The sequence below is a fragment of the Hemiscyllium ocellatum genome, chromosome 4 (genome assembly GCF_020745735.1).
Source record: "Hemiscyllium ocellatum isolate sHemOce1 chromosome 4, sHemOce1.pat.X.cur, whole genome shotgun sequence".
NCBI lineage: Eukaryota > Metazoa > Chordata > Chondrichthyes > Orectolobiformes > Hemiscylliidae > Hemiscyllium > Hemiscyllium ocellatum.
The window spans coordinates 18,766,918-18,792,888 of NC_083404.1; the positions used below are offsets into that span (position 1 = coordinate 18,766,918).

General features: G+C 39.7%; 1 protein-coding gene across 1 annotated transcript in view; it reads right to left on the reverse strand.

Annotated features, from left to right (window-relative positions):
• Nucleotides 1–25,971, reverse strand: part of LOC132815316 (lethal(3)malignant brain tumor-like protein 4) — a 251,003-nt gene that overhangs the window by 74,375 nt on the left and 150,657 nt on the right. Inside the window, exon 17 of the mRNA XM_060824166.1 lies at nucleotides 20,448–20,521. Coding sequence (XP_060680149.1) covers nucleotides 20,448–20,521 — 74 coding nt within the window. The remainder of the gene's footprint in view (nucleotides 1–20,447; nucleotides 20,522–25,971) is intronic.

A 25,971-nucleotide genomic window follows, 5' to 3' on the forward strand; every position in this document is an offset into this window, starting at 1 on the left:
GGTTTCCATATCAGGATGGCTTTCCAAGTCCTTCTAAATGAAAGTGCTCATGGGATTTCGAAAGTGCTGTCTGAGGTTCTTTGGTAAATTTCCAAAGTGCATCTTGTAAAAAGTACGCACTGCTGAGCATCAGTGGTGCAGGCAGTGAATGCTTGCAGACACGGTGCCAATCAAGCGGGTTGTTTTGTCCCAGAAGGTGTCAAGCTTCTAGAGTGTTGTTGGAGCTGCATCCATCCAGGCAAGGGGGGTTATTCCATCACACTCCTGCCTTGTGTCTTGTAGGTGGTGAACAGGCTTTGAGGAGTCAGGAGATGAATCACACACAGTATTCCTAGTCTCTGACCTGTTTTTACAGTTACTGAATTTATATGGCAAGTCCAGTTCAGTATGTAGTCAATGGTAATTCCCAGGATGTTTAAAGCAATGGATTCAGTGATGGTATCAACTTTGAATGTCAAGGGACTGTGGTTAGGTTGCCTCTTATTGGCAAGAGTCATTGCCTGGCATTTGTGTAGTATGAATGTTACTTGTCACTTGTAAGCCCAAGACTGGATATTGGCCAAATCTTGTTGCATTTGAAAATATTCTGTTTTTGAAATCTTCACTGTTTAGACACCTTTTACATACATGTTCCGACTCCTGGCTGAGTAAATGTTGCACAAACCCAGTAAATAATTAAGGTAACCCCTCAGGAATACAACTTCATTTGTGCCCTATTTTTAACCAAAAATCACAAACAACTATAATGTGGTGAACCCTGAACCTACTGCTCTGAGTGATCTGTATTTTGTTCCTTGAGATCAGTAATTGTATTTTTAAAATTTTAAGGAAATGAGTAGGCGTTCTTTGAGTAAGAGACCTTATAAATAGCTTGTCTGCAATATCATTTGGATCATTTAATTTAATTTTGGTCATTTTAATCTTTTCATAAAAATATTTGATAAATATTCAGAAGAAAATGCATAAACTTGAAATAAATGCAGGCAAGCTTTGTTTTGAAATGTCAATATTTACCTTGGGTCAAAACATTTCTTTTCCTAATAGAGCTAAAATACCTTCCTTGGCTTGTGTTTAAATGTAAGCCATTAAACATCAGACAAAGCATGCACCCTTCACAAACAAAAAAAGTTATGAAAATAACAATTTCCATTATAATGCATTTGAAAAGAGAATAAATAGATAGGGCAAACTAGAGAAATACACGTGTCAGGCTTCGAGATGAGAGTTTAAAGTAACATAGCAAATCCCCAAATATTCTATGCTTTCAATTCCTGTAAAGTCGAAATCCATACTACCATCAGCATGAAACCAGTGAGGGCAAACTCATGAATTCCAAATATCTCATGAAACGACTTGCCTGTAATAAGTCTGCAGCATCAATTTTTATTTCTTCAGCTGTATCTGCCCTGACCTCTTGAGGCAGAATCTATGACTATAATTAAATCAGTTGAGACCACAATACAAAATTTGACTGCCTCAACCTTATGTTCCTTAACAATTGCATTCTTTGTAATGCAATTGGATCTGAAAGAGTAGAAATGCTGAAAAAAGTACTACGTATCTAAAATGCCACTGTTAATATTACAGGATACAAAGGCGTCCTTATGAATTCATGAATAATGTTTCTCAGTAACAATGAGTAACAAAATAAGTCATCTTTCATTTCATGCATAAGCTAATTCATAAAAATGAAATAAAAAGTCAGAAAGTGAAATGCTCAAAGTCTTTGAAATCTATGACTCAAATAAAATACTATTGAATAAAAATACTATTGGGAACCAACAAATGTTTTCTGTCTCTGCTGAAAAGAAAATAAAATTAGGAAAAGGTACTGATGTGGCTCTATTTTTCATTCATGGTATTAGCAAAATAAAGAGTGATGATCCATGTTCAGGAAATAATGATGCAAAGCAGTTTGGGTAGAAATTGGAAATAATAATGCAAAAAGTCACTTTGAGAGCTGTGTACACACCCCTTAATGTGGTGGGATGGCATGTCAAGGAAAGAAAACATGAGCGTGTCAGATAGTGATAATCACACAGGATTTTTATGTACATATATATTGGAGAAAATGGTTGCTAGCTTAGAAAAGGAGCCCATAGATGTTTCGCGATAGTCTCTTATTCATGATACAATGCTCCAGCACATTCTGGAGCTGACCAGTCAGCAACCTATCCTAGACCTGGTACTGCACAATAAGTTAGGACTAGTTAACGCCTTCATATGAAAGGCATCTCTTGGTACCAGCAATCATAATATATTGGAATTCTACATTGAGTTTGAGGTACAAACTTAAACATTTTAAACTTAAACAAGGGCATTTAAAAGGACATGAAAGCAGAGCTAATTGAAGGTAACTCGCAAATTAGGTTAAAGGAGAGCTGTAATAGCAGACATTGAAGGGAATAGTTCAGAATACACAGAATAGAGGCATTCCGACAAGGAGAAAGAATTCCAAGAAAAGGACCTACCAGTTGTGGTTGACTAAAGCAAGTTGAATTCTCTATTCCTGAGATGCTGCCTGGCCTGCTGTGCTTTGACCAGCAACACATTTGCAGCTGTGATCTCCAGCATCTGCAGACCTCATTTTTTACTCTAAAGCAAGTTGAAGACAGTATGAAAAATGAAGGAAGAGCATGTAATTGTACTAAGATAGGTGGGAAGTCAGAAGATTGTACAGAATACAAAAAGAATGATGAGCCAATGAATAAGAAGTGAATAGTTTGTGCAGTGAGAAAGGTAGCTAGAAATATAATGACAGGGAGCAAGAGTTTCTACAGGTATTCAAAAAAGGTTAGCAATAACAAAGTGAGCATTTTTTTTATCCTCTAGCAAGTGAGTCTAGGGAATTAATAATTACAAAAGAAAAGGAAACAGCAAATTAATAAGAATTGGGTCAATTTTCAATGCAGACAATACAAGTAACAACCCCAAAATAACTAAATCAGGAATTGGAAGAGAGGATAAATCAGCAATCACCCCAAAGAAGTGATACAAAGTAAAGTGTTAGACTTGTGGGCAGACAAGATGCTAGGTCTTGATGGACTTCAAGTCTCACTCATGTGGAAAGTAGCAAATGTGTCAAATATATTCAAAACAGGGGAGTGAGACTGAAAGTAGGAAACTACTGACCATTTAGCCTAACATTTGTCATAAGGAAGATATTTGAAGCTATTATCAAAGTTGTTATGGCAGAGCACATAGAAATGTTTAGGCAACCGGGGGAGCTGATTTTGTGAAAGGGAAATCATGTTTAATCAATTTATAGGAGTTTTTTGAGGAACAAGCGTGTGCTATGGGTGAAGAGAAACAGGTGGATGTTCCAGTTGGAAAAACTATTTCAAAACTTTTTATAGAAAATAAAATCCCAAGGAATTAGGAGAGAGTGAGTAACATATTAGCATGGATAGAAAATTGGAAAGCTAACAGGAAATAGGGTCAGCATAAGTGGTTCATTTTCTTGTTGGCAAGATGTAACATATGGCACAACATTAGAATAAATGCAGGGTTCTCAATATTTTACAACTTACGTAAATGATTTGGATAAAGGAATCAAAGGCATAGTTGTTAAATTTATGAGTGGGACAAAGGTAGATAGGAAAGTAAGTAGTGAAGAGCACATAAAGCAGTTGTAAAGAGGTATAATTGAGTGGGTGACCCTTTGGCGTAATGGAGTATAATATGGAAAATGAGAGATTATGAAAAAAATTATATGAATAGTGAAAAAGATGCATATGTCTGAGTTGCAGATGGATCTGTACTAGTATGTGAATCACAGAGATTTGCTATGCAGATACACCAATAATTATGAAGAAAAATAGCATGTTATTGTGGAGGGAGCTCATTATAAACATAGTGTGATTATGCATCAAGTATACAGGTATTGTTGAGATCACAGTTAGAGTAGTGAATAGTATTGGTCCCTTATTAATGGAAACATGTAACAGCATTGAAAGCAGCTCAAAGGAAGGTTATTAGACTGATACCCAGAATAGATGGGTTACGAGGTTATGAGGGTGGACAGGTTAGGCTTGTATCCAATTAAGTTCAGAAGATTAAGAGGTGACTTGATTGATACACAGAAACTATGGAGTGATCTTAATGGGGTGCATGTGAAAAGTACATTTCCCTTGTGGAAGAATCAATAATTAAGGGTCATTGTTTAAAAATAAGGTGTTGCCCATTTAAAACTGATGAGGATATTTTGCTCACAGAAGTTTATAAGTGTTTGGAACCCTCTTCTTAAAAAAAGAGTGGTAGCAGAGACTTTGAACATTTTAAAGACAGAAGTAAACAGAACAGAATGATTAGATTGATTAGTGGGGCAGGCTTGAAGGAAGTTCTATTCCTAGTCCCTTTGTTCAGAATTAGCCTTGTCACACCAATTATTGGACTTCCCCACAATTTAATGCAAGTTTTTGTGGCATAAATGATTAAGTAGCAAGACTTGTGCCTCATTGCTACAGAATTCTGGAGTCATTCCTGAAGTTGTTTAAATAATTTATATCAAGATCTCCCTAGCTGCAAATTACTCTAAGAAATATCTTATAACTGAGTTAAACTAATGGGAAAAGTATGTGGAGAAATAATAGATCTTCACCCACATGACTATTAAATTTATGGCTATTGAAAGTTTGAAGCACACAGCCTTATCAGAAGCTCCATTTAAATATAACAACATGGATGTACACCATTTATTCATAATTACAACTATGTCAGTGTTACCATGTACTTGGAAGCAAATGAGAAATTTATTTAAACGACATTTATTTAATACAACACAAGTGTCATTAAAATGCTATTTAAAATTTTATTTGACTATATTTGGTCATAATTTTGCTAATGATTCTTCTATCATACATGATCTCCATGAATCATTGTGTGCTATATCTTTCATTGCCAACAGTATTGCTGTGAATCAATGTCTAACCACTGTCTGCCTATCTGAAAAGGAGGAGGACTTACTCAATGTCCATAGCAGCAAGACATCCAATCTTGAGCCGATAAGTGGCAAGTAATACCCACACATTCAAGTACCAGGCAATGACAATCTCCATGAAGAGAGAATCTAACCATCACTCTTGGAATTGAATTGAATTACAATCACTGAATCCCCACCTAATAACATCCTGGGGATACCATTGGCAAGAAAAGGAACTGAACTAGTCATATAAACACCATGATTGCAAGAGCTGGTCAGAACTTAGAACATAGAACAGTACAGCACTGTACAGGCCGTTTGGCCCTTGATGTTGTGCCAACCTTTTATCGTACTCTACGATCAAGCTAGCCACATACCCTTCATTTTACTATCATCCCTGTGCCTATCCAAGAGTCGCTTAAACGTCCCTAATGTATCTGACTCTATTAGCACTGCTGGCAATGCATTCCACACCCACCACTCTGTGTGAAGAACCGACCTTTGACATCTTCCCTAATCCTTCCTCCAATCACCTTAAAATTATGCCCCCTCGTGATAGACACTTCTGCCCTTGGGAAAAACCCTCTAACTATTCACTCCATCCATGCTTTTCACCATCTTGTACACCTCTATCAAGTCGCCTCTCACCCTTCTTTACTCCAAAGAGAAAAGCCCTTGCTCCCTCAACCTTTCTTCATAAGGCATGCACTCCAGTCCAGGCAGCATCCTGGTAAATTTCCTCTGCACCCTCTCTAAAGCTTTCACATCCTTTCTATAATGAGGTGACCAGAACTGAACACAACATTCCAAGTGTCATCTAAACTCTATAGAATTACAGCATAACCTCGCGGCTCTTAAACTCAATCCCCCTGCTAATGAAAGCAAACACATCATATGCCTTCTTATCAACTCTATTAACTTGGGTGGCAACTTAGAGGGATCTATGGACGTGGACCCCAAGATCTGTCTGTTCCTCCACACTGCCAAGAATCCTGCTTTTAACCCTATATTCTGCATTCAAATTCGACCTACCAAAATGAATCACGTCATACTTTTCCAGGTTGAACTCCAGCTGCCACTTATCAGTCCAGTTCTGCATTCTGTTAATGTCCTGTTGCAAATGATAACAGCCCTCCACACTATCCATCACTCCATCAACCTTAGTGTCATTGGCAAACTTACTAACCCAACCTTCCACTTTCTCATCCTAATTTATAAAAAAAAAGCTTAGAATGCAGAGAGTAATTCATCTGTCTATCTGTAGGACACAAGTTATGGGTATGATGGAATACTCCTCATTTGCCTGAATATGTGCAGCTCCAATACCATTCAAGCAGCTTCATGCCATTCAGGATGTGGAGGTGCTAGTGTTAGACTGAGGTGGACAAGATCAGAATTCAAACGACATCAGGTTATAGTCCATTAGGTTTATTTGAAATCACAAGCTTTCAGGTGATGAAGGGGTAACACTTTGAAAATCTATGATTTCGAATAAACCTGTTGGACTATAACCTGATGTTGTCTGACTTCTGACCTCATGCCATCCAGGACAAAGCACCCCATTTGAATGGCACCTCATCTATTTGCATTCAATATTTACTCAGTCTATCACCAGCAGACAGTGGTGTACCATCTCAAGATGATTAGATTGGATTAGATTCCCAATAGTATGGAAACAGGCCCTTCGGCCCAACAAGTCCACACTGACCCTCTGAAGAGTAACCCACCCAGACCCATTCCTCTACTCTATATTTACCCCTGACTAATGCACCTAACATTGTGGGCAATTTAGCATGGCCAATTCACCTGACCTGCACATTTTTGAACTGTGGGAGGAACCGGACTACCCGGAGGAAACCCACGCAGACATGGAGAGAATGGTGAGAATTGAACCTGGGTCCCTGGTGCTATGAGACAGCAGTGCTAACCACTGAGCCACCGTGCTGCCCCCAAATGCACTGCAATAATTTGCTAAAGCTCCTCTGATAGAACTTTCCAATCCTGCAACCTCTACCAGCACTAAGGAAAAGGACTACAGATTCATCGGAACACTACCACTTGCAAGTTCCCTATCAAGCCACATTCTATAGACTCAGAACTATATTATCGGTCCTTCACTGTTGCTTAATAATAATCCCAGAATTCTCTTCTTTCCAGCAACGTGGATGCCCCTAGACCCAAAGACTGAAGCAGTTCCAGAAAGCAGCTCACTACCATCTTCTCTGGGGAAACTGGGGATAAGCAATAAATGCTGACCTAGAAAGTGATGCCCACACGCCATGAATGATTTAAGAAAAAGACTATCTATTCAGATATTTGGGAAAATATTGACTCAGTGAAACGATCTTAAACATTTGCAAATTCCCATGTTTTTCCGTATTTGCTAGGCCTAAAAACCATTCTGATGTGTCCTTCATTCCATCCTCTCCATCTTCATAACTGACCAAAAGTAGAAAAATATCTAATACCATGATTAATGCAGTCACTTCAGAGATGACATTTCTTAGAAGGCCTATTTTTTTGCCATTTCTCCAAAGAACTAGTCTGGGTCTTTCTTCGCTAGAGCATAGGAGATTGAGAGGTGATATTGTAGAAGTTTATAAAATAATGAGGGGTACAGATAAAGTGAATGGCAGGTGTCTTTTCCTTAGGGTGAGGATTTCAAGATGAGAGGGCATTTTGTTAAGGTGAGAAGAGAAAGATTTAAAAAAAACATGATGGGCAATTTTTTGCACAGAGTAGCTCGTTTGTGGAATGAACTTCCAGAAGAAATGATGGATGCTGGTACAGTTACAACTTTTAAAAGACATTTAGATAAGTATACGAATAACAAATTTTTGGAGGGATATGGGCCAAACATAGGCAGGTGGGACCAGTTTGGGGTTATGGTCAGCAAGGATTGGTTGGACCGAAGGCTCTGTTTCCGTGTTCTTTGATTCTATAATCATTATCATTCTGCTGCTAGTTATTCTTATGATTTACATATGCACCATAACAAATGTATGTTCAGTCTCTTAGCTGGCAAATTTAAATGGCCTATTTCCCAAAGTATTAATGTGATGAAAAGCAATTTGTTCATAATTTTGCCATTTTCTGCTTGTTTACTGAGGGATACCTTCATAGTCAGGGATACACCTGAGGGATATCTTCATTGCATCTCTGAAGAGATCAAACATACCTGTTGACTCATGGAAAATCCTGGCTCATGGATAAGAATCATTCCAGGAGACAGTGACCACTTTGAGAGACTTAATTAGAACATGCAGAGGCAAAGTCAAGACATCACAGAAAGCACACAAACGTCCAAACAGCCCATCTACATCACCTGCTTCACTTGTGGCAGAATCCATATACTGCACTGGCCTTATCAGCATTTCAAAAACCACAAAACCAAAGTGCAAACAAGTCATCCTTGACTCTAAGGGACTGCCTAGGCAGTAGTATTTTAAGAACTTGGCTGCAAACCAAACAAACTTGAGCAGTACAATACAGATTTAAACATTTGGATTCATTTCAGTACTACAAAGAATTATTTCACAAAAGCTGCTGGCATTGCACATTGATCCACTTGAAGTTGTTTCAAAGATGCTGAAGGGGGAAAAAAGCTAAATGCATTTAAAAATAATTGACTGAAACTGTTGAAAAGTATATTGGAGAATAATTATATTCTTTTTCCCTGGTTTTCCTCACGATCTTATACTTCTCTTATCCCTATTTCTTCCATTTTTTAATCCCACTCAGCAAACACTAACCTTGCAGGTTTTTGCTTTATTGGTATATGATGTAGGCAATCAAGTTGATGTTTTCTGTGCTCTTTCCAATGCATCTTACAAACAGAGACTACAAGTGGACATTGATTTTGTGTGAATTTTCACTTCAACTCCTTCAGAAACTGTTAGCGGAATTTATTAAATTTATATTATGTGGTTCCAAATAACATAATTTTTTAAATTTTGCTTCAGTAATCTCACAGTAATTTTACAGTGTTTGTTATAGATTGGAGTATCATAGCTCAAATCTTTTGCCAGTTCCATTTTATTTGACAATTTACCTTCATTATGTAAGCATACTTGACATTTTTTTGCAATGTGTAATACCTTAGATTTAGTGACTGCGACTGAGACTGATTATCAATTGTCAAGTATTTGATGGCCTATTTGTTTGCCATTTTGCATGTGGAAGTTTTATATTTCTTAGTTCTGGCTGGTAACTTGCTGCCAAACCAGATTCAAACATGCAAATGTGTTGTTCCTGAGAGCAAGCCTTCTGCAAACCACTAGCCTCTGAGTGAGCCCAGTTTAGTCATAGAATGTTATGAATTCTTTACCATAGGAAGTGGTTGATGCCAAAACAGTGAATGTATTCAAGAGGCAGCATGGGCCTCACACGCCTCTCAAAACTTTAAACTGGGGACAGGATGCTGCTTTGAGTTTCACTCCCTGCATGCTTTATCAGTACTGGGTTAAAATCAACTAATTTACACGCTGGTTTACACGTTGTGATCAAAAAATTTCAAGTGTTATTTTTGATTTATGCCCATCAACAACTAAACTTGGTTCTGACTACAACTCCCAGAGTCAGCCGACCAGAAGATTTTGGATTGTTGACCACTTTTTTAGATTAGATTACTTCCAATGTGGAAACAGGCCCTTCGGCCCAACAAGTCCACACCGACCCGCCGAAGCGCAACCCACCCAGACCCCCTATATTTACCACTTACCTAACACTACAGGCAATTTAGCATGGCCAATTCACCTGACCAGCACATCTTTGGACTGTGGGAGGAAACCGGAGCACCCGGAGGAAACCCATGCAGACACGGGAGAACGTGCAAACTCCACACAGTCAGTCGCCTGAGTCGGGAATTGAACCCAGGTCCCTGGCGCTGTGAAGCAGCAGTGCTAACCGCTGTGCCACCGTGCCGCCCACTTGTTTGGGCTAATCAGGAGTAGGCATGACAATGAGGACAGTAGCACCTACCGTCATAAAGAAGCAGCAGCAGCAAAGGATGGAACAAAAAGGGAATCAGGCACCATTTGATTGGTCCACCAGATATTCTCTCACCCAAAGAAAAAAAACTTTGGTGGCACTGGTCATCTTTCTGAAAGGATATGCAGAGTGCCTTGCTGTTTTGCGATACCTGCTGTAGCTGAAATTATTCTTCTGTTGCTCATTTGCATTTGAAATATGTCAATTTATGGTTGAAGTATCACAAGATGAAGAAAATCTGTCAAAGAGATTAGTGGGTACCAGAGCCAGGCTGTGTGCGCAGAACCAATTGTATCTTCAGGCTCTACCGCACCGACCATTTATTTACTTGAAGTAAACATGAAGTTACTGGCAGATCCTTGAGCCCTGCTGCAAAGGCACATGCAAATGCCAACTTGTGCTATAAAAGCTATGGTACATTAAAGCTTACCATCTCCCTCAACTTTCTTCCACTTCATGTGGAGATCAAAGATGGACCAGGTCCGAAGAGACACCATGTACAAAGACCGGTGCAATGGGGGAAAAAAACACTCCCAATGCCACCCTCACCCAGATGGCCACCTTTGTGTGTGGCTGCATCAAGCTGTGCATGGATCCCCGGTATGCAAACACCAACTGAGGTTCTACCTGACCCGGTGTTGCGAAGGATGGGCCTGGCCTCGCTGCCGCGGAACGCTCCGAGTAGTTGGACCGTTCCGTACCACCTGTCCTTTGTGGAGAAACCTTTGAAGAAAAATACCTTTGACCACAAGTCCATCAGGAAGTGGTCAGCACGTAGTGTCCTTGAGACCCTTCGGGAAAAGGAGAGGGCGGATCCTGTTGAGTGGTTCCCTGAGCAGACTGTCAAAGCCATTTGGCAAAATGCCTCATCGCCAGAACTTTCCAACAAGCACCAAGACATGGCTTGGCTGGTGGTGAGAAGGGCTCTACCTGTGAGTTCATTTATGCACGCCCGGACTCTCTGCCGCACCGCACGCTGCCCTCGAAGCGGCTGCGGGGGGGACGAGACTGTCACACACCTCCTTCTGGAATGTACCTATGCAGAGGAAGTCTGGAGAGGAATGCAGTGGTATTTGTCGAGGTTCGTCCCGTGCAGCGTTGTGAAGCGAGACTCCGTGCTCTACGGCCTGTTCCCCGGGATGCACACCGAGGCGAACATCAACTGCGCCTTGAGGATCATCAACTCGGTGAAGGACGCTCTCTGGGTGGTCCGAAACCTGTTGATCTTCCAGCTGAAGGAGTTGACCCCGACTGAGTGTTGCAGACTGGCACATTCCAAGGTACAGGACTACGTGTTGAGGGACACGCTGAAGCTTGGGGCAGCTGCCGCCAAGGCGTGGTGGGGAAAGACCATCGTTTAACATCTGCCTGTCTAAAGAAGAACAGGGGGTCCATGCAGTCATTTGGGCTCTGCTGACGCCTCAGCTCAATATATGGGCATATGAGCGAGAAATGCACAGACCTGTATATAACAATAATTCTGAGCTGTGTATGTAAATGTTGACATATGTATGGCATTACCTAATGTACAGTCCATCAAATTATTTTATGATTATTTTACGAATAAAGTATATTTTTGAAATTAAAAAAAATCTCCCTCAACTTTCTTTTTTGTTACCAAGTAGATTACACTGTACTTTGTTGCTGAAGTGTGACTCGACAGTTTACTTGAAAGGGTATGTCTAGATAGTTTTGATGAGCACCATATCCATATGATAGAAATATTTGATTTAATAAGATCATAAAATATTTATTGAAATCCTTTCTGTTCTCTACATGTATATTATTACATGTTATGTGTAAACTTTGGAAAGTTAAAATAAACAGTCAGAACCTTTTTTTGGATGTGTGTATTGCATTTTAAGGATAAGTGGTTGGGTCCATTTAATGTTTCTTCAGTTTTGATTTTTTAAGCTCCCAATGTTAGAAACAACATATTTCCAGCAGGTTCAAGACTTATATGCTTTTGGCTATCCTGGAAGTTATGGGATCTCAGTCTGTCTGGAAAAAAATGACCATGTATTTGTTATCCGAGCATTTTATCAATATCTATGGTCCTGTAGATTTTCCATTCTTTTCAATTTTTAAAAGAAAACTGTTATTTAATGATGAGAAATAACTTTCAGCAGTCAATGTTTGATAAGAATGACATCATCTTTCACTTCAAATCTGACTAAAACTCAACTGCAACTGTTTGATGAATTTTACATTCCTTTCTAAAAAATATTAGTCTGTAATGATGGGCTTTCTTGATGACTGACAACGCAAAACACAGCAATTAATGAATATAAATAACAAGTACTACACAAGTCGGGCTCCTTTTTCAGCATGGGAACCATTACCATAGCAACAGCAGTGGTAGTGTGATCAGTTTAGGATCTTTAAGCTAAATATGTAGTGGCAGATCTATATTTATAATTAGTGCTTTAATTTGAACTAACGGATTTGAGTTCATTATGTTGAAATTATTAAGCCTAATCATTAAGTGAATTAATCAGCCTGCTTTCTTGCATTTATTATTCAGTGTAACCATCTAACAAAACAAAATTTTTGCTTGTATTTAAAGACATTTTAAATTTTTATTCTACAAATGTTGAGCTCCATAATAGGCTTTAACTAAACATCCCATGTTAATGTAATGTCCCATTCTAGACCTTAGGTAAACAGTTTGTTATATCTAGTAATAGCTTGGTGGAAAAAAAGTTCTTGTGGGAATGCAACAAAATTGTCACCTCCAAAATTTCCATGGGTGGACAATGAGTTATGTTTAACCTCTTTATAAACCAGAGGATGTTGCCATCAAGAATGAAATATTTAAGATTGTGGTCTAATGTAACAATAATTTAGTATAAGCTATCAAAGAACAAAAGAATTCTGTTCTGACTGTTCAACATTAGGAGAGATAACTGGTTAAGAATCACCGAATGGGCAGGGGTGTAATCGTTCCTTAATAACCAGAGACATTATGAACCCTTGCACTGAGATTGGGTCTCACTACAGCACTATAATACAGCGTGAAAGTGCCTGTCCAACAAGAGTCACATTAGCAAGTAAACGTAATCCAATCCATCCAAAAGCAACTTGCCCAGTCATTGTGTACTGTTGCAGTTTCCTCTGAATGAATAGCATGATAAGACTCTAAGACAATAAGCAATAGGGACAGGAGTATGCCATTTGGCCCATCATGCTAACACTGTTTCTATTCTCTGGTGCCAATCTCCTGCCTTTTTCCCATTTTCCTGAACACCATTTCTATCCCAATGATCTTCCAAAGCTCTCTTGAACGTCTCAATTTAACCTGTCTCCACTACATTTCCAGGAAGTGGTTTCCATATCCTAACGACTCGCAGAGTGAAAACGTTGTGTTACTCTTGCTTCACTTTTGCTCATCACTTTTAAATTTATGCCCTCTGTGGTTTCTTTCATCAATGGAAACAGCTTCCTTCTGTCTACTCTATCCAGTCTGATCACAGCTTTCGAACCTTCTTTCCAAAAGCCCGTCAGCCATTTTCTGCCCAGGAAACGCCCCAAACCCTTCAATCTATCCTCATAACTGCGATGGTCAGATAATTATGATGCGATCATGCATTTGTAAAACAGTAATATCTGGTTAGCTGTAAAGTTGTAATATTTTTGTCACTGTGCCAAATTCCTAATGGCATTGTGGGTATACCTACAGCAAATGGGTTAAGAAGGCAGTTCACAAATGCTTTCTTGAGGGCACCTCAGGACAGGCAATGAATACTGACCCAGCCAGCGATGCCCACATTCCATGAGTGAATTTTAAACAATCTCTTTTGTGAAAAATTCCTACGGTGATTAATAGTCTCCAGCAATATAGCGAATTGTATTTACATAGTATTTTCAGTAAAACAGCTCAAGATACTTCACAGGAATATCACAAAGCAAAAGGAGGCACTGAATCAAATATAGAGACTTTACGAAGTTGATCAAAAGCGATTTAGCCTTAAAGTTGAGTCATGCAGGAAGAGAGATAAGAACGAGGCAGAGAATTTCAAACAGGCCATTTCAGAACTTAGTGCTGGAGAAAATGAATGCTGTTGCCAATGATAGAGAGATTAAACTGGGGATATGCAAAGAATAGACAGAATTAGAGAAGTGTAGAGATCACGTAAGGTTGTGGAACTGGGGAGGATCGGGATGACAGAGGTAAACTATTGAGAAAACCACACGGAATATAAAAGATAGGATAGTACAGCACAGGGTCAGGCCCTTCAGCCCATGATGTTGTACCGAACACGACACAAAATTAAACTAATCCCTTCTGCCTGCCCTTGGTCCATATCCTTTTCCATATTCATGTACTTATCACAAGTCCCTTAAATGTCCCTATCGTATCTATCTCCACCATTACCCCTGGCAGTGCATTCCAGACTCCTGCGACTATGTGCAAAAAACTTGCCCCTCACATATCTTTTGAACTTTCTCCCTCACCTTAAATGCATGCTCCCTTGTATTAGGCATTTCAAGACTGGGAAAAAGATTCTAACCGTCAACCCTAACTGTGCATCTTATAATTTTATAGACTTCTCACGAGTCTCCCTTTAGCCTCTGCCACTCCAGATAAAACAGCCTGAGTTTTTGTAGTCTCTCCTTATAGCTCATACCCTCCAATCCAGGCAGAATCCTGGTAAACCTCTTCTGCATCCTTTCTATAATGTAGCAATCAGAATTGAAAACAATACTCTAAGTGTGGCCAAATAAGAGTCTTATAAAGCTGCAAATGATATCCTGACTCTTGCACTCAATTTCCTGACCAATAAAGAGAAGCATGCCGCATGCCTTCTTTATCACCATAACTACCTACGTGGCCATTTTCAAGGAACTATGGACTTGAACCCCAAACTCCCTCTACACATCAATGTTATTCAGGATCCTGCCATTAACTGTACACATTGGTAAGGTTGCTATTTGCTATGTTTCATATTGACTTTTTCCTCTTTATTGTATTGCATTTGATTCTCTGTCACATTTTCCTTTCTGAATGTCCCCCCAGCTCAGCAGTTAGTTCAAAACATGCTGCTTGAGTATTTGTGTTACCACACACTGCTGGCAACCATTGCGAAAGAATCATTTCGGGTAATCACCTACATTAAATTTTCTTCTGACTTCTGTAATGAAATAACTCTTGGCAATGTTAGCAGATGAATGTTCAACTTGTTTATAAAACATTGTTTTGACTGTTACTGGAGCAGGGACATTAACCTAGTTGAGATTAATAAGAAAAGGCTAAGTATTCATCAGGTAATATCTCCAATAGCAATTTCAAGGTTATTGTCTTTGCTTACTACTGTTCCCTGAGGTACAGTTGAGAACAACAGCTCATTTTGCAAGAAATATTAGTCAACTATTGCAATTCCCAAGGGATTATAATACACTGCATAAGATCACCAATGTGCTTTTAAAATTATTTTGGAGAAAGGTAGTAATTTATTAGCAACATCAGTCTCCATTCACATATGATTTTAATACAAACAAGCAAAACTAATATGTAATTACAGTAGGGAGGGTTAACGTAGCATATAAACATCCGCAGTCTCAGAGTATCTTGATAGTAAATAACATGTTGATGTTCGATTTCAGAACTATTTCAAAGGAACACTGAATGGAAATATTTGTCTATGAACTTGCATTTCTTTATTCTGTCCAGATTGTTATTCACCTTTCAATGAGGACTAACTCAGGGAAAATTAAACTCTTTTGACATTTTTAAAAAATATTTTACACTAATATTATTGAGTTAACCATCTTAAAATGGATAAGAAGCAACTGGACAAGTTTCATACAGATAACATGGATGGTGACCAGGTGGCATCAATTTTACATTCACTCAACTGAGGATTGCCAGAAATCAGCTAATTTTCAATATCAGAGAGTTGTATGAAACATTCTTCTCAGAGCCCTCTAACAAGATTTCTCATATAATTTTATACTGCTCAACTCAGTATCCACATACCGTGCTCGTACTATTTTGGACTCTCAAGCAGTACACTACTGGGACCCAGTGCTATCTTTAAAGCCCAGACGTGCACCAGATCAAAGGTGCTGTTAGCCATGAATAGACGTTTACAATACAGACAGTGGGAGGGAAATGAAAATGAAAAGCTTCTGACAACATGTATGTGGTGTGAGTGACACTTTGCTGAAAACTGAATATCAGATTCAAAAATATATTGCCTCTATATATCATAAGCTGTTTTACCGCAAGTCATTGTCACTGTAGCTACAAGGATTAACTGAGACAGGTTACCTGTCCAAAGTGTTTTCCCATCCCAGAACCCTGTCCATGGTACTGGAATTGGGGTATTCTTTAAAACTGGAACTCTTTCAGTGTTTCATATTTAATATCTTTTATGTAGTCTGAATGTTACAACAGTATCTAGATTTTTCCAAATATAAAGAGTTGTCTATGAAAACAGCCAAAAATTATGAACATTACTCATGTCAAAGATTTACTATACTATCTTATTACCAATGTGATGTTTTGGAAAAAGATTTTGTTCTTTTAAAGAGTAAAAACTAATCATCAAATGGGAATGAGACAATGGTCGCCTTGGCATCACGAGCAGCTGGCCATGGTCATTGTCTGAGAGGGTTCAAACAGTTGTTTGATACATTGTGAATGGTCAGCTCCCAAAATGAGGTACGTCAATGGGGATAGTTGGTCAGAGACAGTTACAACTGAGAGTATCCAGGGAAACAGCCACCATCTTCTTGCAAGTAGACCAGGAGTTCTCTTACATCAGTCCGAGGGAAGACACCAGACTTAAACACCACTTTAAAACAACCACTTTGATCCTCCATCCTCCTGGAAAGTAATGGGATTGATGAAGAGTTCTCATCTGTCGTGGTCATATAATTTCTTTGCCTAATTAACTAATGCATCATACCTAAACTACTGCTACCTAACAAATTCAATAAACGATCTGAAAATTGCTACGAGTAGTTGACTGCCTGTCTTAGATAACTGCAATCACATAGCTACAAAATCAATAAAGGGAGCGCCTCTCTTTCTCTAATGCCCTGACTGGCATGACATCTTGTCATTGTTCACTGTGATAGAATTACACGCTGGAAAGCCTTCAAATGAAAACTTTTACTGAACATGAAAAACAAAGATAAAAATGCTATGTTTCCCTAATGGAACAAATGAGAGCTGCTTGCCTTTTGAACACCAACAGATTTATAGTCAACATCATGGTACAAACATATTTCTATTCACCCTCCAGGAAGCCTACAGGGTTAACACACACTGGTTTAAATCATTGTTCTGCAAAGACCAACACTTTGGTTAATTGGTAAACCCTTCACAAAATAAACCACACCCATATGCCACTAGTTTGAATTTCAAATTCTCAAAAAATTTATATGTACCACCTTTTATCATGGTACTAATGATTTATAAAAGCATGCAAACAGGCTTCTCATTGCTGACTTGTGGGATTCTCACCTCGACATTTTTTTAGACGTCAAGAAGTTCATCTTTCCAATCTAGCTCCATTTCCCTAAATGACTTGCCATTTTCCACACTGTTCAGCACTGAGGAAATTCAGCCCAGTGCAATATTAAAAAGAAAATTGTCGGGTTCTATGACAGGTAGCAAAGCTCTTGTATCAAATTATTACCCATGTGATAACATTGGAAATTTAAATCAAGTGTCTCCTTGAATAAGTTGTATCATTCCAGAATGCTAAAGTTCATTAGAAATAATATTTATAATGCAATGTGGGTGTCACTGAAACTGGGTAAGTGCCCGGGGATTCGAAGCAGGCCAATACAGTGCTCATATTCAAAAATGAGACCTCGTAATGAGACTCATGCATCAATTATTTTACAAAGTCAAGGAAGTATCAGGTGTAAACTTGAAAATCAATACACTAAATAAAAATAATCTAAACAAAAAGCAACTTGTGGACATAAAAAGGGAAGCTGAATCTGACAGCACATCTTTACTTTTTTGAGGAAGCAACATCCTAAACCAAAAGCAGCATGCCGTAGAATGTGTTGTAATCAGGCTTCCTGACGGCACCCGACAAAGTTCTATAAGAAAGGCTTTAGTTGTGCTCACATTCACAGTGATGTGACCAGGAACTTAATTTAAAAACTGTGCTCAAAGTAGTCCTTTGGGGTTTAGAACATGAAATATGGGAAGACATCTTATTTTCCACATGGAGAAGTGGGAAAATGCCACCTTGACTACAAAAGCAATCACCATTTGGTTCATTAAAAAGGTGGGAAATCCAGGAAACAGTACAGAGAAACAGGATTAAAAAAGCAGAATTTAAAATCTTGAAAGCAGTATGACATTACTGAACAGTTAGAAATACGTTTTAAACCTTAACTGAAAAATTTAACACTCATACACTAATAGTGAAAAACTGCTAAATTCACCTGAAGTTCACATAAAATATTAAGTGTTGGCAGGTGCCTTTCCCTTGAACTGTGAGATCATCTGCTCAATACTATTTTCCTTTGAAAGGCCTCACATCGCATGGAAGTGGAATGGCCTCCTTCACAGAATGAAGCACTCACGCTACCCACTCCGAATGTGGTCGCAGCCACTATGCACTTGCTAACTGCATCACGATGGAAGGAAAAAATAACTGATTCACACAATGAGACACAAAGTTAGCCTTTCAGTCCAGGATACCCCAAATCTTCATAGTCCCTTCTTGATAGTCTTCCCAAATAACTTTTGTCTTGCCCACATTCACACCCGATTTGTTTATTTAACTGTGCATCTCCCCACATAACCCACTGAGAGCTCTAGACATATCAAGTTGTCATGCCAAACAGAGTACTGCATTACCCACCCCCCCCCCCCCCCCCCCCCCCCACCCCCAGGGTGCTGCTGACAATAACCATACCACCATCCCAACATTACTCTTGTCCCTCGCATGCTCTATTATCTCCCCCCACAACACAAGTGAAATAACTTCACAAAGGCCAGTATCCTGTCACTGTCACCCTTTATTTACAGGTGCACAGTCCATGGAGTCTGACCAGCTAGCTCAGAGCCAGTCCACAGAGTGAGAAGAATCAGGAGTCTCCTGTTTACGCGAGTCAGCCAAGGCTCCTGGGTGGGCCCAGGTTAATAGCCCCAGTTAACAGACTCAATGTGATCCAGCTGGCAAACCTCATTCTAAACACTACATTATATTGAGCTGTTTCTTTCACGATTCTCATCTCTTCAAATCGTTGTGACTGGCACAGCCTGCCTTTGGTTTACAGCAATATCTTATTCACTTAAAAGGTTGGAGCATGTGGGTGAGTCCTTGCTGACTGAATATGGGTCAAAACTTCTGCTGAGGTGTTGTCCTGTGTTTGTGACACAATCTGCCAAGAAATGACAGGGTTTAGCACCTAGACAAACTACTGTAACATCTTTTTTGACTAAAAGAAAACCAAGTGAAGATAGTTAGTTTTGTTTTTAAATCACTAATATTGTCCAATAACTAGCTTTAAAACAGATTTTTCAACCAATAAAACAAAGGAAAGGGTTAATTTTCAAAATATAGTGAGACGTGTCCCACACACAAGAAAATTATGTCAATTTCAACGTATGATTGAGATGTACAAGGTGCCTCACCACAGCTGATCTTCAGAAATGTACTTTATCCTGTACAACCTCAATTTTCTGACTTATTCCATCAGAGACATTCAGCGATTCGATCAAGCACATCACTCTAGCACACCTCCTGTCAGCTTCTTTTAAGAGTAGAAGTCTTGGAATAAGGTGTAAGAAATCCAAACCAGAGTGAACTTTCACGATAAAGGCTTTCAAAAGATAAGCTTGTTCATAACAGCACAAAATCAGGACAACAGAGATATGTAAAAGTAATCTGGGCTGCTGATAAAAGTGGAACTAGGAAGACATTTGGGATATGCATTCTCCAGCCAGGCAGTAAATACAGAGTAGGTATGTCTTTAAAAAAAAACTGCTCACAAATATTTGATGAGGAAAGAAACTGAAGGCTATAAGAATGGGACCTGTATCATTATCATCTTGTTGCTTTGTTTCACTCGTTTAATATGTTTTTCAGATCACTACCAGTTGTTAGTTTGAATTGCCGGGTCCATTTGCACATATAATGACAATTTTGACAACCACTGGATATTGGAAAGCACAGCTAATGATGTGGTTTTTGCCTATAATCACTACTGTAGGAAGTCAATCTACAGACAGCAAGCTCTTACAAATAACACTGGGATAATGACAAAATAATCTGATTTATGTGATGTTAACCGAGGAGTAAATACTGGCTTTTCTTCAAGACAGTTATATTTGAGAACCAAGTCAGGGTCTCAGTTTGACATTTAGTCAAAACAAAACCCCTTCAAACATCATCTGTCATGACTAAATTGGAGCTCTTACCTTTGTGCTCAATCCTGGGTAAGATTTGAATCCACAACCATTTAGCTGAGGAGAGAGTGTACTACCCACTACACCATGACTAAAATGTTACATACACATCTAACAGCTTGCAAGCAAATTAGTTCCAAAAAAACTTATTACCTTTGAGGAGACTATGCAGGTCAACATCATCTGTTTCCTCTTTCATTTTCATGTATTTTGCCGGTCGAGTGAGTCTAGCAGGAAAGCAGAGTAAAGTTCAGTCTGTATAATGAAACTCAATCACTACAGCCTTAAGCTTATGATTGAATACTACAATGACCACAGGTATCATTCACTAAGGTCCAGGTGATAGCCTGACTCTCGGTGCAAAAGCTCACAAGTTGAAGACAATAGCACATTATCTAGGTGCACATTTCAGTGCTGTACCAAGGTATTTTCAAAGGTGCAGCTCTACTTATGAGACAGAATAAATAATTAAAACAGGTAAATCAGGGCAGGGTTTCAACATTTAATGGTACAGTCCTGGGGAGTGTTGCCGAATGAAGGAACCTTGGAATGCAGATTCATAGTTCCTCAAAAGTAGAGCCCAGGTAGACAGGGTAGTGAAGGCAGCATTTGGTACACCTGCCTTTATTGGTCAGTGCATTGAGTATAGGAATTGGGATGTCATGTTGCGGCCAAACAGGACATTAGTTAAGAGTGTGGTGCTGGAAAAGCACGGCAGGGAAGGTCGCATCGGAGGTGCAGGAGAGTCGATGTTTCGGGCAATAGCCCTTCATCCGGAATGATTCCTGATGCAGGGCTTTTGCTCAAAAAGTCGACTCTCCTGCTCCTCAGATGCTGCCTGTCCTGCTGTAATTTTCCATCACCACACTCTTGACTCTAAACTCCAGCATCTGCAGTCCTCACTTTTGCCCAAGACACTGGCGAGGCCACTTTTGGAATACTGCATTCAATTCTGATCTCCCCTGTTACAGGAAAGATGTTAAACTTGAAAAAGTCCAGAAAAAGATTTTCAAAGCTGTTGCCAGGGTTGGAGGGTTTGAGCTTGAGAGAGATGCTGAACAGGTTGGGGCTATTTTCCCTGGAGCGTCAGATGCTGAGGAGTGACCTGACAGAAGTTTGTAAAATCATGAGAAGCATGGATAGGGTGAATAGCCAAGATCTTTTCTCCAAGGTAGAGGAGTCCTCAACCTCAGGGTGTTGGTTCAAGGTGAGAGGCAAAAGATTTAAAAGGGACCTAAGGGGCAACTTTTTCACGAAGGGGGTGGTGTACGTATGGAATGAGCTGCCAGAGGAAGTGGTGAAGGCTGGTACAATTACAGCATTTAAAAGGGATCTGGATGGGTATATGAATAGGTAGTATTTAGAGGGATATGGGCCAAATTCTGGCAAATGGGACTAGATGAGGTTAGGATATCTGGTTGGCATGGATGAGTTGGACCAATTCTTTGCTGTACATCTCTGTGACTAAAATGAAGAACTATAGATGGACAGATCTGAAACAAACAAAATTTGCTGGAGAAACTCAGCAGGTCTGGCAGCATGTGTGGAGAGAAAAGAGAATTAATGGTTGAGTTCGGTGGACCACCCTAAAAAGGTGCTGTGATGTTTTTCACAGGTGCTGCCAGACCTGTTGAATTTTTCCAGCAATTTCTGTTTTTGTTTGTTAGGGGAAAAGTCAGTCATGCTTCTTGAACAAAGCCGTAGTAAATGGGAGTGTAGATACACTGTGGAGATATTTCTCTGATCTGTCTTTATGTGTGCAAAATGGTTGCTCTGTTCACATGCATAATAGAACTGCAAAGTGTTTTATGTGAAGCAGTGGAGTTTGTTTCTTCAAGATAAAAGCATTTATTTACTTTTCTTTCTTTCAGTGACAATGAATAGCAGCAAATCAGCACACTATTGATTTTTCAGTTGGTAAACTGTAAATTGGTCTCTGTCAGATTCATCTCTGAAGACGTTGCATTTGGAGAAGGTTTTTGTTAGGCCATAGGTGAAGTATTGTGTGCAGTTCCGGGCATGCTTTTTCATAAGAAGGATGAGAAAAAAACACAGCTGACGGCTGAGGGACAGCATCATTTTACCAACATATTAGCAGGGGTGAGGAGATATCGCTGGACTAGTATTTCAGAGCCTGAGGCTAATGTTCTGCGGATACTAAGAAGGAATGTGCAGGAAAATGAAAGTGACATTGATGACACTTGCGGAGATCAACATTTGGAAGTTTTGAAAGATCAAAACCCTGCTTCAGCACTGTAACATCCTATGAATTAATGGTCTGAGACCATGAGAGAGTTTGGAGTCTTTGAATTTGTTCAAAATGAAAACCTTATGTGACAAACAAACCTTATAAAAGTACCATAAGTAATTAACCTTGTAGCTGCATAATAAATCAGAAAATGTTTTATTTTGTTTGGTGCCCAAACTAGCACAAAAATGATGAAAAAATGCATTGTCATAGATTAGTCAGATCAGTTCACTCTACATGCTGAAGCCTGCAGCATTCTGCAGCTAGATTAGAGATTAAAGGCAATTCACACAAATAAATAATAACCAATTAGATACGATTTAATTAGATTTATGGTTGAGACAGTGCGTGTATGGAATTAGGATTCATGATTCAGAAATCAATCCCTTCCCTTTAATAATTTACTTAAAAGCCCATTTTAAATGTGCATTAATATACAGGGTTTATCGTGTTTTCCACATACTCGAGAGAATTAAAGGTAATTTTTTTTAAGGTATTGGATACTATGCCCTCCTTCCAAGCTCTGAATCACATACAAATTCATCAACAGCAAAACGTGCTGGAAAAACCCAGCAGGTCTGGCGGTATCTGTGCAGAGAAAGCAGAGTTAACGTTTCTGGTCCAGTAACCCTTTTTCAGAACTGATTGTTGCGAGGAAAAGGGTTGGTACTTGTGCGAAAGATGGGGTGGAGGGAGGAAGGAGAAATAAATGATAGACCCTAAGCAGAGACAAAACAGTTGGAAGCAGCATTGGGTAAAAATCAGGTTGAGAGAAGGAGGAGCTGCTAAAGGGGACTATGAGTACATGACAAAGGTGGTGTGTCATAGCAGCTCCTGTGATGGCAAGGCCTGGTGTGTGAGGGTTAGGGTAAATGTGTGGGAGAAGGTGATGAAGACCCAAAACTGTTGAACTCGATATTGAGTCCAGAAGGCTGTAGAATTCCCACGCGAATTTGAGGTGCTGCTTTTCCAGCTTGCACTGAGCTTAGCTGGAGCACTGCAGCAAACCAGAGACAGAGATGTTGTCCAGGGAACAGAGCGGAGTGTTGAAGTGGCAAATTAATCAGAATTATTTGCCTTGGGGAAGTATGTCTCTCTCTCTCTCTCTCTGATGTCACAGAACCATAACCGGGTTTTATCATTTTGGAGTTAGTGAACTGTACATCTCAGGAATCCCGCTGGGTTTTCACTGTCAGCTTGTAATACTTGGCTACAAAATCCTAGTTGTGCTAGAATGCTGCAGCTCTTGGTAGCACCTGATAGTGCAAACACCCAAGCTTGTTTGCCTGTTTTGTGGAACTTATCTCAGTGCAAATATACATCATCAGGATTTGCAGAGGTAAGGCTACCACAGGATCTTCATCGTCCACAGGCAACATCGAGGTTTCTCCTGCAGCTTGGACTGACTGTCATCCTCCCAATGATGGGGCTGGTAGGCTAAAGTCTTTATCACTTATAGGAAGGGCAATGCTTTGAGGACTCTGACCCTCTCCTACTAGTTGTTTGGACTGGACAAGTGCAGAAAGGGAAAGCAACATTCCTAATAGGTAAAGAAGGGGAAAACTTGGTTTGTGAGGGAGCAGTAGGCCTCAGTGCAGAAATCTTCCTTCATCTACCTCATGATGTGTTGTATTTTGGAGAGGGTTCGCAGAGGAAAACATAAGTCAAACATTGGTAGGTATGATAACAGCAAAGATTTAGTGGGTGTAATTGTTAAAATGGTCAAGGTTCACAACATGTCACCACTGACCTCCCTGTCACCACTGACCTCCTTGCCAAGTTCCTGAACCATTTCAAATTAGTTCAGCTTTGATGTGGATCAAAGCTAATTATTATTATAAATAAATAGCTATTAAGGGGATGTGTGGCAGGCCAACATTTACTGGTATCATGTGCAGGCTAACATCTTGGGGTCAGGGGTCAGGGACACAAGGGGGTTGGAGGACTGAGTCTTTATGTGAGATATGCCTAGCCGGGTGCAGATGCCGTTGCTGACCATTCCCTGGATGATTTGTGCCAGCAGGACCATGACTAGGCAGAGTGGCTTTCACAAAATGTAAAAATAAACTCCTTCAGTTTCCTAGGTGATCACGAGGTGCTGGAGGAGCTCCCCCCTCCCATTGGTCCACCTGATTCAGGAGCACTCCTGCCCCAACACCATCGCTGATTGGAGGGCAACCAACTGCCAGGTTCTTAGTGGCTAAAAATTGTAAAATTGCGTTAGAAGTGCTTAAAGCACACCACACCCTAATGTTTTTAACTGAGAAGTGGAACATTTTGTGTTCGGGTGTAACTTCTAGCACTGATTAAAGATAATTTTCTTCTCTGATCTCCAAACGTTACGGTGACATGGTGGCTCAGTGGTTAGCACTGCTGCCTCACAGCACCAAGGACCCGGGGTTGGTCCCAGCCTTGAGCAACTGTCGGTGTGGTGTTTGCACATGGCTACGTGGGTTTCCAGTTTCCTCCCACAGTTCAAAGATGTGCAGGTTAGGTGAATTGGTCATGTTAAACTGACCATGGCGTTCAGAAATTTGTAGGTCAGATGCATTTGTCAGGGGTAAGTGTAGAGTAATAGGGTAGGGGGAAATGGGTTTGAGTGGGTTGCTCTTCGGAGGGTCAGCATGGACTTGTTGGGCCAAATGGCATGTTTCCACACTGTAGGAAATCTAAGTTCTAATGTGCCACCTAATTCCACTAGATGTTGGGGAGCTCCTGCCTTTAAGCCCAGTGCTGTACCTGTTCCCTGTTCATGCTCCATTTCATTGTGGCTTTGCGAAGTAGGATGTGTGACTGTAAAAAAGGAATTTAATTGTGATAGGGTTGCCTCTGAGGTGTCACTGTAGCAAGTGGACAGATGGCTACAGCGATGCAAGATGGATGCTTTATATATATTTTGTTATCTTTTACTTTAGAGTTTGGACTTGAGGTAGCAGCATGTCATGTGGGATTTGGTCTGTGTCTGAAGAGGTTTAATGATTAACTCCTAAGTATTTCTGTAGTCATGGTGAGATGCTTTCCATTTAGGTGGTAAGAGATTGATTTCTTTCTCGCTTGGTTAGGGAAACACCCAAAGCTTGAAGAAAAATTAGCCGTTAGATAGTTTTACAGCAACTTGGGTATGCAAATATAAATATGTAATTTATATGGATATTAAAACAGTTGCTCCCGACAAACAGAGATGAGTTAGAATTGCTAAGAAATAGGTTACCTCCGGATAAGCTGTTTAGTTAGAAAAGAGCCAGACCAGAAATGTTTGGTTCCAGTCCTGAAAGAGTTATTTCAAGCTGTTAAAATCTATGCTTAATTAACATGAAAAGACTATCAGAATCTCAATATGCGGAATTGAAAGCACTGGGAAATTAAGCCGTACAGATGTAGAAAAGAAGGGCATTCTCTCTCTGGTACGAGTATCATAAAGGAGTGTAA